The sequence below is a fragment of the Xylocopa sonorina genome, chromosome 6, assembly GCF_050948175.1.
Source record: "Xylocopa sonorina isolate GNS202 chromosome 6, iyXylSono1_principal, whole genome shotgun sequence".
Taxonomy (NCBI): Eukaryota; Metazoa; Arthropoda; class Insecta; order Hymenoptera; family Apidae; genus Xylocopa; species Xylocopa sonorina.
Window position 1 is genome coordinate 11,147,034 of NC_135198.1, and position 12,902 is coordinate 11,159,935.

The 12,902-nt window shown below is 42.5% G+C and overlaps 3 protein-coding genes across 16 annotated transcripts in view; 2 read left to right on the plus strand and 1 right to left on the minus strand.

Annotated features, from left to right (window-relative positions):
• Window positions 1–440: 440 nt before the first annotated feature.
• Sccro (defective in cullin neddylation 1 domain containing SCCRO) lies at window positions 441–3,022 on the minus strand. The gene is made up of 5 exons (XM_076896124.1): window positions 2,888–3,022; window positions 2,159–2,372; window positions 1,893–2,061; window positions 1,592–1,805; window positions 441–1,449 (listed from the first exon to the last, which is right to left on the minus strand). The coding sequence occupies exons 1-5, from the start codon at window positions 2,888–2,890 to the stop codon at window positions 1,285–1,287; spliced, it is 765 nt and encodes a 254-aa protein (XP_076752239.1). The 5' UTR covers window positions 2,891–3,022; the 3' UTR covers window positions 441–1,284.
• A 506-nt stretch (window positions 3,023–3,528) lies between these two features.
• LOC143424309 (exostosin-3-like) lies at window positions 3,529–7,604 on the plus strand. Of its 2 annotated transcripts, none has more exons than XM_076896298.1 (10): window positions 3,529–3,624; window positions 3,755–4,004; window positions 4,085–4,625; window positions 4,696–5,537; window positions 5,764–5,979; window positions 6,052–6,262; window positions 6,341–6,597; window positions 6,670–7,074; window positions 7,142–7,246; window positions 7,378–7,604. In XM_076896298.1, exons 2-10 carry the CDS (start codon window positions 3,843–3,845, stop codon window positions 7,480–7,482), a joined length of 2,844 nt encoding a protein of 947 aa, XP_076752413.1. In that variant the 5' UTR covers window positions 3,529–3,624; window positions 3,755–3,842; the 3' UTR covers window positions 7,483–7,604. The 2 variants fall into 2 exon arrangements, with proteins under 2 accessions (XP_076752413.1, XP_076752414.1); XM_076896299.1 differs by having other exon boundaries at window positions 3,540–3,624; window positions 3,767–4,004.
• Window positions 7,605–12,233: 4,629 nt separating this feature from the next.
• The window catches only part of Rim (Rab3 interacting molecule), a 60,643-nt gene continuing 59,974 nt past the window's right edge, over window positions 12,234–12,902 (plus strand). For all 13 annotated transcript variants that reach the window (XM_076897269.1, XM_076897266.1, XM_076897263.1 and 10 more), the window contains exon 1: window positions 12,234–12,691. In XM_076897269.1, coding sequence (XP_076753384.1) covers window positions 12,582–12,691 — 110 coding nt within the window. In that variant the 5' untranslated portion in view covers window positions 12,234–12,581. The remainder of the gene's footprint in view (window positions 12,692–12,902) is intronic.

Genomic DNA, 12,902 nt, shown 5'->3' on the forward strand with positions numbered 1-12,902 from the left:
CTACTTTGCACCTTTCAATGTTGATATACTTAAACAGATATAATAGTGTTTTGATTACTTAACTGTTAACCATAAAATTGCAGATATATATTTCTTTACATTATGTTTCTTTAATCTCTCTGCGTAACATATAAATTAGTAGTCTTGAAAATTGGTGTATCACACTAAACTACAAAAGCATTAATCACACATTCGCATCGTGAAGTAGTAGGAAAACATAAAGTGTAAAATGTTACGAATAACTTTCAACACTTTGCACTACAAACAAAAAGTTAGTTTCGAGAATTAAGTCTGCTCTTGTCAGTTGTTCATTTCTTTAGTTCGACGTGAATTTTTTTTTACAAAAAAATGAAATCAATAAATATTTAGAACCGTGATTTTCTGAGATAAAAAAATATATTTAATCTGCAATAATCGTAAATGAAATTCATAATTCAAACTTGTAAAAAATTCTTAATTTATTTTCCCTAACATATATTGTACCTCGGAGTTACAATATAAATATTACTCTTCGCTAATAAAACAAAAAATAAATCTTTCTCTGTCACCATACAAACTGGTGAATGTTAGAAAGTTAAAGTATACCAGTGCCGAAATAGCATTACATTTAAAATACAGATTTCCTCCCTGTGTTTTTTTTCTTTTTTTTTGTGTATATATTACAAGTGTTCTTTGTAGAGTGTCGTAAAATTTATTTAATAACAATTTTTAACAACGTAATTTCTAGAAATTACTATCTACAGAAAGATATAAATAAATCTCTTAAGATTTCTCCCTTTTTGAAGCCAAATTCATATAAAGGAACACAATCAGCGATTTCTTCTGTTTGCAAATACCGTCGGTAGTTGAGCAACATTTTTCACTGTTATTATTTCTTTCTTTCAAACCAACTGATTATACATCATATTACTTTGTACAGACAGATGTATAATAATGCAATTCTTATGCAAAACATTAATATAGTTATGCAAGATAGCTCGAAAATAATGAACGATATAGGACCTCTAATTGTATGCGAAATCAACTTATTTCTTTTACGCGAGTATGAATACTCTTTTTATATATATAAATTTGTTTACATTACAGAGTTATTATACATTGTAGTAATCAATCCTAATAATTATTATAATACTTTTGCTTCATTACCATATACTCTGTACACAAAGTAAAATGATGTTACTCTATCAGAAAAATATGATCAAGTATCACTTGAAGAATATACGATTTTATAATTGAATAAATAAAGCTTTTTTTATGTGAAGTTAAAGATGTAACAAAAAGATGTTAGAGGGACTGACGAATACGAGGCTGTGCCCATTCTACAAAATCATCTATAAGTACTGGCCAGGCTCCCTCTTCATCATAATTACTCATATCAGGGTTGATCATGAGCGCAAAGTCTAACAGTAAATTCCATGTATCTTTTGGAATTGACCTCTTATGATGCTCCTAGAAAATAGTGTTAGCTATCTTGTATCACAATTCCTCTATGGCAATATTTAATAAGCCTGCTTTCTTAGGCTTGATCAATATTTTCATTATGTAAGCAGTGTACAATATATGTTATGCATATATGTATATATATACTTACCTGTAAAAATTGACACCACAATGGTAGGAACTTAAATTTATCGTCTAGTACAATGTTCCAGTAAGCAATTGCCATATCAAGATCCAAACCTTTTTGTCCAGGATTTTTTGCGTAATTGAATGTGAATTGATAGAAATCTTTAAATTTCTGGGGATCTCTTAATTCATTTTCTAAACTACTTAAACGAGCTTTTAATTTATCTATACTGTCCACACTGGAAGAGTTTCAATACGTTGTATTAATATATCCAACAAAGACCAATCTCTAATGTTGTACACAAAGATAAAAAAGTTTGCTTTACCCCAAATCAGTCATTCCATTCATGAACTCATCTTTAGTAAATTCGCATTGAGTTTCTGCTCTGAATTTCCACGCGATGATTAATACTAATTTGCTCTCAGGGCTCAAGTCCAAATCATCCAAAAATTTCATTATTCCATCTGCTGTGATTTTGTCTGGTTCGCTTGGATCTATTTTCAATCATTGTTTTAAATATCGTATGAGAGCACAATTTCAAATTTTATTTATACATTATTGCTACAATTAGTTATCCTTCTGTACAATTACCTTGATATCGACTGAATAATATTTCCAACTTCTTTTTGTCCACTGTGTTTTTTGGTTCTTTACAATACGCCTCAGGATTTTGAAAATAATTATCACTAGCCAGGTCTAGCTTCCAATCATTTTGCGCTAAACAGTATATCGCTGTTTGTTCTCCAGTGTGTGTGAACGTAATAAACTTCCTCACTTTGTCTCTTTGTGAGAACTTTAACTTATGCTGCAACAGAGGAAATACGTACATTAATTACAGTCCTGCTATATAAAACTGCACATTGCATTAAATAAAAGGAAAAATAAAATTCCTCTGTAAATGTAATCTTTATTCATTCATTCGTTTCTCTTTATAAATAGCAGAGACGTTGATCACAAAGGAAACTTATAAACAAACAAAGATTTCGATGCGTGTACAATAGCTATTGTTACTACTTTGTGTACCATCTCACTGGAAGAGTCAGTGAAATTTGGGAACTCCAAAGTGTCAATGAGATCCATTTGAGACGCGTATCGAGAAGCTCATACATGGTAGTTTAACGCCGTCAAGCCGCAAGCCATGCCACGAAATTGATTTGTATTTGATGGAAAAGGGTACGTTAACGTTGACTCGCGATAGGTTATTCCGATATTTCGGATACGTCGTCGCGTACGCGGGACCCGGGTTACGATTACTCGGAGGAAAATCGTGTCACAGAAAGCGTAGGGTCAACACGGTTCAAGAATTTCTCAATAGCTCACCATTTTAGCTAATTTTAGGCCCCCCGAAAGCCAAAATATTATTTCCTTTGCACTACACTTGACATGGACGTGCGCATGTTCTGTGAAGGTCCTGAGAAATGCAAATACACCAACAAAAGTACGGAAGCAATGCCACCAGACGTTGGCACGAAGAAATTAACCTCGGGAACAATGTCGCGGGTTTTTCAAAAGGTTCGCATTTAATTGCTTAAACGGCACATTTTACGGTACGACGAGATAAAAACAAAGAAAAAGGTTCGTCGAAAACATCCAGCGTGTTCGGTTTTACGTCGGGTGGCATTGGTGCGAAATGATGTCCTTCTCCTCCGCCGTCCGGTGGAAGTTTCCATACGTCCTAACAACAAAACACTAGCAGGAATACTGGTTCACGCAAATGAATAATCATGCATGAAGTTGTAAGGATGTACGTCAAAGAGCAGACGACTAAGCATTAACGAAACAGCATCGACGTTGATATTGATACTGTTTTTTGTGAATATCGGTTCAATGTGATCCCTCCAGCGAAAATATTGTTCGTGTGATTTTGACAACTCTCCTTGCGTCTCTTTTCCGACAGCATTCTATTGTTCTCTTTTTAATCAGAATGTATAGGAAATGAAGCGTCCTTGTTGAACCTCTCGTAATGTCATATGATTTAGAAAAATTCGAGGGGACATCTCCTTATTAGGTTATCGATCAATGATGTCGATAGAAAATGTTCAATTATCATGTCTCTGGTAAGCTATACACGCGACGGTATTGTGCTATTTTGTTGCTATTTAAATGAGAAATGTTTACATCCTGTATGGATTTAAAGCTTTTAGATGTTATGCGGTATGTTCATTGTAACCACGCATACATGTCTAGCTATGTTGTCAGGAATTTGTCAAACAATTACAAGGCAAGTTTATCGATTTGAAATTCCATTAAAAATGAATGATCGTTTATAACTACAATGGGAGGAAGTATATTCGAGATACTTCCATTATACTATCAAAATGGAAATGGAAGAGAAATTTGTCACTGGATAACACATATCAAATTATCTAGAATAATAATGTTAACATCTGCCGTTCTATTCATCGTACCATTATTTACTCATTATTATTTATCCAAGGTATCGTTTTGGTATAATCACTCTCTTGTAGAGAAATCTTTCAATTGTTTTGATGATTACAAATTTTTAACCACTTTCAGGTGGAATCCGATTCACCGGACAAAGATATTTATCGTACATTTTCGACACTGGAGGCTTTCGAGAATTTTACACCCATGAAAGCTTCTCAGTTGAAAATGAGAATAGAAGAGATGCTGCGTATCAAAGTTTCTGTAAATAACGAGCTCAGGGATTTGAGCGCAAAGAGGCAAAGACTTCAAGTTGAAGTTAGCAGCTTAACACAGAAAATCGATGAGCTGAAGCAAGAATTGTTACACCAACAGACGGATCTTGACAGATTGAAAATCAGTGTTGAACAAGCTCAAGTGGCTCAAAGGGAAGCAGTGGAGAGAAATACGCCAGAACTAGCACCGCCTAAACGTATATTAATGGATGCCGTTCCTGTAGTATTACCAAGCACCGTGCCACATTCGTGTAGAATGTATAACTGTTTCGATCACAGTCGGTGTGCATTAACCAGTGGGTTTCCAGTATATCTGTACGATCCTGATAAGTATTCCGTAGTAAACCCTGGTTGGGATGTAGATGGATTTCTGAAGACTACTATCAAACAAACACTAGGTATATATAGAGTCGAACAATCATTTCTATCGATGCTTTCCAAGCTAATTGATTTTGTTTCATGTTACAGGATACAATCCGCATCTCACTACGAACGCAACTGAAGCTTGTGTATACATAGTACTAATAGGTGAAGCTCTCTCTACGCAACAGAAACTGGACAAAAAGTATCGTAAACCGATAGATGTAAAAAAATTGCACACACTTCCTTATTGGGGCGGTGACGGCAGAAACCATATTTTGTTAAATTTAGCACGAAGAGATTTATCGGTAGAATCCGGAGATATTTTCAGTGGAATAGATACAGGGAGAGCCATAATAGTGCAATCCACGTTCTATCGAAATCAATTTCGCGAAGGTTTCGACTTAACGGTCCCACCGATTTTGGGACCTCCGGGTGGCGATGTGTGGCAAGAATGTGCGCAAATGTTACCCGCGAGAAGAAAGTATTTACTGTCTTTTCAAGGAGAGATGAGATCTTCAAGAGTTACTACCATGACGCATCAAATCGATGATGCAGACATAGATATAGAGAGACTAACGGTCGATGAGAACAATTTAGATGCTTTCATCACTCAACATCTAAAGGATATGAGTACAGGATTAACGTTGGATAAATTTTTCATCCAATTTGAATGTATACCTGCCTCAGAAGAAAAGAACGTAGTGGAAATACTCGACTGGTCTTTATGTGGAACTGATTCCTCGAGGAAAGCTATATTAAAAGAGTCCACGTTCGCATTAATTCTAGCTCCTAGTAATGCTTCGTTTGTAACCACTTCGTCTATGCAGGCCAGGTTGTACGAAGCGTTACGATCAGGATCCATACCGGTCTTTTTAGGCGGTGATCAAATTTTATTGAGTTACAGCGAAGTTATTAGTTGGCGTCGGGCAGCAATTTTTTTACCAAAAGTAAAAACATGATATTTATAAAACGTGACATTATGTAGACATTTAAGGCTTTCGCGTTATCGTTGTCCAGGATTTCGAGCATAAGTCGTGATAAGTGATAAATTTCGGACTTTGGAACACTGGAACACTTGTTTCAAGAGATAGGGCTTGCGCTAAAAAAACTCTTAGTAATGATAATTGTATGATACTTGACCTTTTCAACTATCGAGCATGTCTTTAATTTTAGGCCAGGGTAACGGAAATGCATTTCTTGTTACGCGCGGTTCCTGACACCGATCTTCTAAGTATGCGTAGACAGGGCAGACTAATATGGGAACGTTATTTAAGTACTGCTCAGGGTGCGGTAGATACTATCGTAGCTGTAATTAGAGATCGTCTCGGTATTCCGCCCTTGCCAGCGCCGCAGACTGCCAGTCCAAGTGTCTTCAATGAAAGCTTTGTGGTAAATGTTACAACATACAACCGTTCAGTTTTTTATAATGTACAACAGTGTAACGATTTAGCTTTCCTTTAGCCTTTAAAATCAGATACTATTATCGCTGAACCGGAGGCTGAAGAAAGTCTGGGTCCTCTGGAGCCACCTTACCCATCTCCTGCATTTAAAAGGAATTATACGACAATGTTACTTCAAGGACACGAAATCTGGAATGATTGGGTCGATCCGTTCTATTTGTATCCGCAATTACCGTTCGACACTGTCCTCCCTAGCGACGCGAAGTTTCTCGGTATACAGTATCCCTATAAATCTCCCATAATATTTTATTACACTATCAATATCTTCCTTTGTACGTCTTGAATGATAGGTTCAGAAGTGGGATTCAGACCAATCGGCAAAGGTGCTGGTGGGGCAGGCAAAGAATTCAGCGAAGCTTTAGGCGGCAATTATCCAAGAGAACAGTTTACCATTGTAATGTTAACCTATGAACGAGAACAAGTCCTCATTAATTCGTTGGCTCGGCTATACGGATTGCCGTATTTAAACAAAGTTTTAGTTGTATGGAATAGTCCAAAGCCACCTGTGGAAGATTTAAAGTGGCCCGATATCGGAGTACCTATTCACGTAAGTCGTCAATTAATAGCTTGAGAATCATAACCGAAGAAACACCGAACGAAAGGTGATTTTTTGCTGTAGGTAATCAAGGCTCCAAGGAATAGTTTAAACAACAGATTCCTTCCATTCGATGCGATCGAAACGGAAGCCGTTCTTTCGGTAGACGACGATGCCCATTTGCGACATGACGAGATTATGTTCGGATTCAGAGTGTGGAGGGAACACAGAGATCGCGTGGTAGGTTTCCCCGGTCGCTTCCACGCATGGGACCAGAATTATCACAACGCTTGGAACTATAATTCTAATTATTCTTGCGAGTTATCAATGGTTTTAACTGGCGCTGCGTTCATTCATAAGCATTATACATATCTTTATACACACTGGTTGCCGCAAGCAATACGAGACAAGGTCGACGAATATATGAATTGCGAGGATATCGCCATGAATTTCCTGATTTCTCATCTGACGAGAAAACCGCCTGTCAAGGTGATTATATATCGCATCACGTAGAATTATCATTACAATTGAAATGTTTGAATGTCTTTTTGTTCAGGTCACGTCACGTTGGACTTTCAGGTGTCCCGGCTGTCCAGTCTCTCTATCGGAAGATGACACGCATTTTCAAGAAAGGCACAAGTGCATTAATTTCTTCTCTCAGGTAAGTGACATTTGCTTTCTTTAATATTTCTATTGTTACTTTTTTTGATATAGATTTTCAAGTAAATTCTGTTAAAGTGAAATCTAGTTGCAGCGAGCGTACCGTAAATATAGAAACCCTAATCGTTACAGGTTTTCGGATACATGCCTCTCTTAAATACGCAATATCGAGCTGACTCGATATTGTTTAAAACGAGAATACCACACGACAAACAGAAATGTTTTAAATTTATATAGGGATAATGAAATGAAGGGTCATATTATACAGACATTTAGGAAACCACACTTGATAGAATTTACATGGTTTTGATAACATTTTAACTGAACTTCCTATAAACGGTATCAACACGTAAAGCAAATGTCGTAGTGTTTTTTATTGTCCTCACTTTTTGATCGTACCTTTTTTTATCGATATACACATTGATTGAGCGAAATGCACATTAAAAAAAAATTAACAGAAACAGAATTTAACGATGAAAAATCACCGACTGTATAGATACATATGTTGTAGCGAATATAAGATACAATGGAAATCTTTTTTTACGTCGTATACACAAGTTACCGATTTTAATTATTCACGACGATGTGCAATAAATTCTTTTACAAAATCAAGATGCACGAAAGAGGATAGAGATCGTAGAATGCACGGAGCGTTTATATGATACGCGTGTGTACATATTAAAATTGTAATAAGACCGGGTTACGATGCATCGATCTTAATTTACTTGACCAATATGAACACGATCGTTACTTTCTAATGATTATTATTACGTACAAGCTGCACAATAATCTCGTTTGTACATAACGGCAGCGTAAACTGTGCTGTCTATAAATTATGCTTGCCGGAATAATGTAAATAAGTACGCAGCTAGACGGAAATAACGAAATATTAACGTATAATTATTAATTATTACGTAATTAGGCTATCGCTGGCGAACGAATACGAAAGGATATTCGAATGGAAGTTAGGGGAGAAAAGTGCTCTTTCCACTAGAAACTCGACTAAAGATATTTGTCACGACGTATACATAGAATGTTATCGTTTTAATTTAGCTTTCGATGTCTGGGTGCTCGACTGTACCTTAATTATCGTTTACGTTTAACCATTTTAATGTGCCAAATAACTAACGATTTACTTTAAATTAACTTTTCATTCAGGAGTTAATTTCAACTCGCGATAATACTCTGAGAAAAGTATTGCCTGTAAATACATGTATCGCACATTTTTCAATTCACATCAAAATACAAATCACAATCATACGGTTCGTAGGATAATTAAAAATACATGTAAAAACGATTTTGTAAGTTCGGTTTTTGTATCGAATCGTACGCAATTGATTGTAAGCTTAGCCTGAATTGACTTCAGGGCACGTGCAGAAAAATAAAAAGTATATATTATTTATGATTGTACACACCGGAGGCTATTCATTACGGAACTAGATGTTACTTTTAATTTAATTCCCGTGTCACGGAAGATACCATTCGGTATCTCTGGCTTTCCTCCAGGCACCATTAATCATGCGTACCCGAACATTGCATAGTATAAAAACACGGGACCGGTTGGCAGGGTCTGCTGCTTCAGAGTGATGGCTGTTGGCAGCTGATTTTAAAATGCCGCTCTTGATTGATCGACATTTTATACGCGGTCGATTGCAAAACATTAAAGTAAACTATTTTTCTCATTTACATAGAACGTTGAAAAATTGTTTGCCGTTCGATACGCGTTTACATTCCACCGAGTTTCAGAATGAAACAACACGCGACGCGGGCTACCACCGCTCGAAGAAGTAGTCGCTGCCTTCGATAGTCAACCGCGCAAGTGGTACCAGCGCGTCTGAAATCAGACACTCGCGTCTGGGACGGAAGTTCTTGTTCCACCCAATGATCTCGCTCATCATCCTCGTACTCGATGAAAAATCTATTAAACATTGATTCCTTATACTTAATCCCACGCCACAAACATTGTACAAGCATACGATCGAATAGATTTCCAGGTAATCCACAGGTAAGCGACCTGCGCGAGAGAGATCGTAACCGAGCAGTTCCGTTGCTGAAAGTTCATAGTTTCCCGGGTGGCAGCGTGAAGGCGGAGACGCGTCCGATGGCGTTCGAATTCACCGCCAGAACGGCAAAAGTAGCACCGTTGCGGCTCCGAACCCCATTGGCCTAGGGTGCGATCAATACCAAGTTTTCCATGACGTAAGTGCGGCCTGTGGCCCTTATTGGTTCGGACATACGCCGCATCCCATTATTTATTAAGACCGCATGAATGGACGTTTTTTCCCAGCGATCGGCTACGTGCGCGCGGGGTCCACCCGCGTTTCGATCAGCCGATCGTAAAGAAAAGCACGACCGCGTTTGCAGAGTCGGACGCGGAAAGTGGAAGCGGCCCGCGAGCGACGGACGTCCTTTCTCGGGACGCGTTTCCCTCCCTCTCCCCTCCGTAGGTGGTCTCAGGGTCTGACACACGCAAGGAAGCAAAGAGCTTGTGGTCTCGGGAACGAACAAACAACGAGCAAGGGAAAGGGCGGCGAGTGGTTCGCGCAACTGCGCTCGTCGCGTACACAGGCGACGGGCAGTCGTCGAAACGGGGGATGGTCGAGCCGTGGTGAAAGGTCTCCTCTCGGTTCCCGTCTTTCTTTTCTCTTCTTCATGGACGATAGGGTGAGCGGAACCGAGGGTACGTGGGCTACGCGCGATCTCGACGGCAGAATCGTAACAGGAAGTCGATTCGCGGCCGGAAATTAGTCACCTTCGCCGGAGACCGGTTCTCTCGTTTCAGCCCGTAGCGTTGCGGGCGAGGGTTGTCGAAGAGAGAGGTAGTAGATAAAGAGAGAGGCAAGAGATAGAGAGAAGGGATGGGAGAATGGTTGAGTAGAGGGAGAAAGATGTAGGCGATCGTAGGTAGAAGGGGCGACGAAGGTAGACAGAGAGAGAAGAGAGACGGTGGTGGTGGACGGTAGGAGCGAGAAGGAGAGACCGAGCCGTCAGTGAGAGTAGTACCAATCGCGGAGCGTTGGCGGACATAAGCGCGCTAGGGGTGTGGAATAAGCTCATTCGTGTGTTGTTCCAGCGTCGAGCGTTCGCGAGGAAGGGAAACGCTGGTACACGGAAGTGATAGAGGGTAACCCGTACGCCTCGCCATTCGCCGTACACCTCTACCGATCCGAGCTGGCTGTTACTGACGTGTACCATCGCGTGTGTAACCAGTGCGAGAGCGCGTCAATCGGTAAACTCGATCGAGCGCAGTGCCGCTCGCGATAAAACCGTAACAACGGGAGAACGAGAATCCATATTTCCGGTCTAGGATGATCGTTCGGTTCGGGGTGGCCGGGGCAGGCGAACAGCTGACGCTGGCCAGCCGTTAAATCGTTGGTACGCGGCTCGAAAACGTCGCGAACAGCCGGTCAGCTGAGAAAACGGGTCTCGTGGGTGTGGAACAATCCGGTCTAGGGCGATTGATTGTGTGGGTGTCGCGGTCGCTGCAGAGACGTCGAGGAGCGCCATCGTCGTCTCGGCCGCCACGTGAATCGCGAACACCGAGGAGAATACTTGTAGCGTTGAATATCGTACGGAACCAGCCCTCGAACCAGCCAGTATACGTGGCACGGTTTCGAGCCAACGCGCGTCACGTTGCCGTTCGTCTCGAGTTTCCTGAGTGACTTGTGTCGCCTTTTCTTCCTACCGTGCGGTGCGACAGCCTGTTTCTCGACCGATACCTGTGAAATTTTCTTCGACCGCCCGTCGACGCTTTCGGAGGTTTCCCCGATCAATCTGATTGTGTTTCGACGCGACGACGCTCCACGGTTCGCTGAGGCAAACGGGCAAAAGCGATAGAAGAGAGTGTTCTTTCTGTGCACAACCGCGAAGGGGTGAAGGGGAGAGATCCCGAGACACAGAGGCCAGGACGGATACCCAGTGACCCGTTTCCGTTCGTCTCAATCGATGAAATTCCGAAAACGTTCCACGCTGCCCAGAAACATGACCACGTAGCCGTCTTTATAATCTTCGCGGTTACGACGACTGATCGGGGCCATCCCGTAAACGAGTCGCGTACCGTTCGCCCCGCGCGGTTCGACAGAAGCTGTTCACCTGCGCCCGCTGCGTGTACACAGAATCGTCGCGTATTCCCCCTGCAAGGTTCAAGAACCCGGGCTTCGTGTGTACGTCAGAAACGAGCGCACCAACGGCACCCGTGACCCGTTTCCCTTTTCAATCGATGTACTCGTGAACTGGGCCGCTCGTTCCCTCGAAACCCCGATACACTCTCGCCGGAGGTGTTCGACCAACGCGCGTCAACACGCGAGTAAACAAGTCCAGCTGTAAACGATCGCGTTACGTTGGACACGGTGCGGTGGACACGATCCGGACAGAAGCGACGCGGCCAGAGGAGAGCCGATCCTCCGGATCCGTTTCAAGAGCAACGAAGAAGAGAGCGGGGGTGAAATAGCAGTGCGCACATTCTAACCTCGCAGCCGCCATATCGAAGGTGGCGAGGAGGAAAGCGCGTCGAAGGTCGGTCTCGAGGAACACCCGGGGACAACCCCTCGCAGTACCGCGTTCCATGCTGGCTTCGAGCGGTGGACTAGGACCGGGGACGGTAGAGAGAATGCGAGAGCCTCCACACCGCCTGTGAAACATGATTTGTCATACAGATGCGGTCGCTGGTAATCGTACGACGCGAGATAACGAGGACGAGGACGCCGACGGAGACGAGGATCACGGGTCTAGCCAGGAGCGTCACGTCGATGGTTGCACGAGCCGTCCCAATGACGCTCGCATGAGAGCCAGCCCGATCGCGGAGGATAAGGCGCGGACGAACAAGGCTGTCCGGTGGTGTCCAGTGGTTTCCGCTTGTCCAGTCGAACCTCGACCGAACGTGTTGCTGGTCGTCGTCGTCGTGGTCGTCGTGGTCGTCGTCGACGGGCTTCCAGGCTGCTTACCGATCGTCCCCAACCGTATCCGTCTGTACTGTTGCGTCCAACGAGAGGAAGAGAAGAAGAGGCAGCAATCGGTGGAGGACACGAAGGCATCGGGGACAGGACATCGGCGTAGGAATCAAGGCACGTCGAACGCGTACGCGTACCGGTGTTGTCGCGGCCAGCTGCGCCGATCACCAGGTGTCGGATGACTCCCCCCGCACGCCGCAGCATTCCCGTAGTCGTAGAAAGGACGCGATATCCCTTCGGAAGGAGCGTTGTCAAGCGTCGCGCGATCCTCGTCGAACGAGCCGCGGTACCACATCGGCGGCGTCGTCGGTGCTGCGCCGGCCCGCGCGTCGCGCTAAACTCCTCGCGATTAGACCTTCCCGTGCACGTTCCTATCTTACGTCCGTGATGGCGGCTGTACCTGATATGTCGCACCTCACCCCCGAGGAGAGGAGCACCATCGAGGAGGTTATAATAAGGCAGAAGCAGGAGGAGGAGAAGGAAAATGAGATTATGAGGTACGTCGAGGCCTTCCATCCTGCTTTCATTTTTTTTTCTCTCTCCACGGACGATAATCCCGTGCCTCGTGTACTGCGCTTTTTTTTTCTTTTTCTCTCCCTAGCATCCTGCGAATCTCTCCGATCATCGCGGCAATTCTCTTTAGAGATGCGCAAAGTCGGACGGCTACAGACGCCACGGAACTGTTTCGAGTCGCCTAGACGCTTGAAA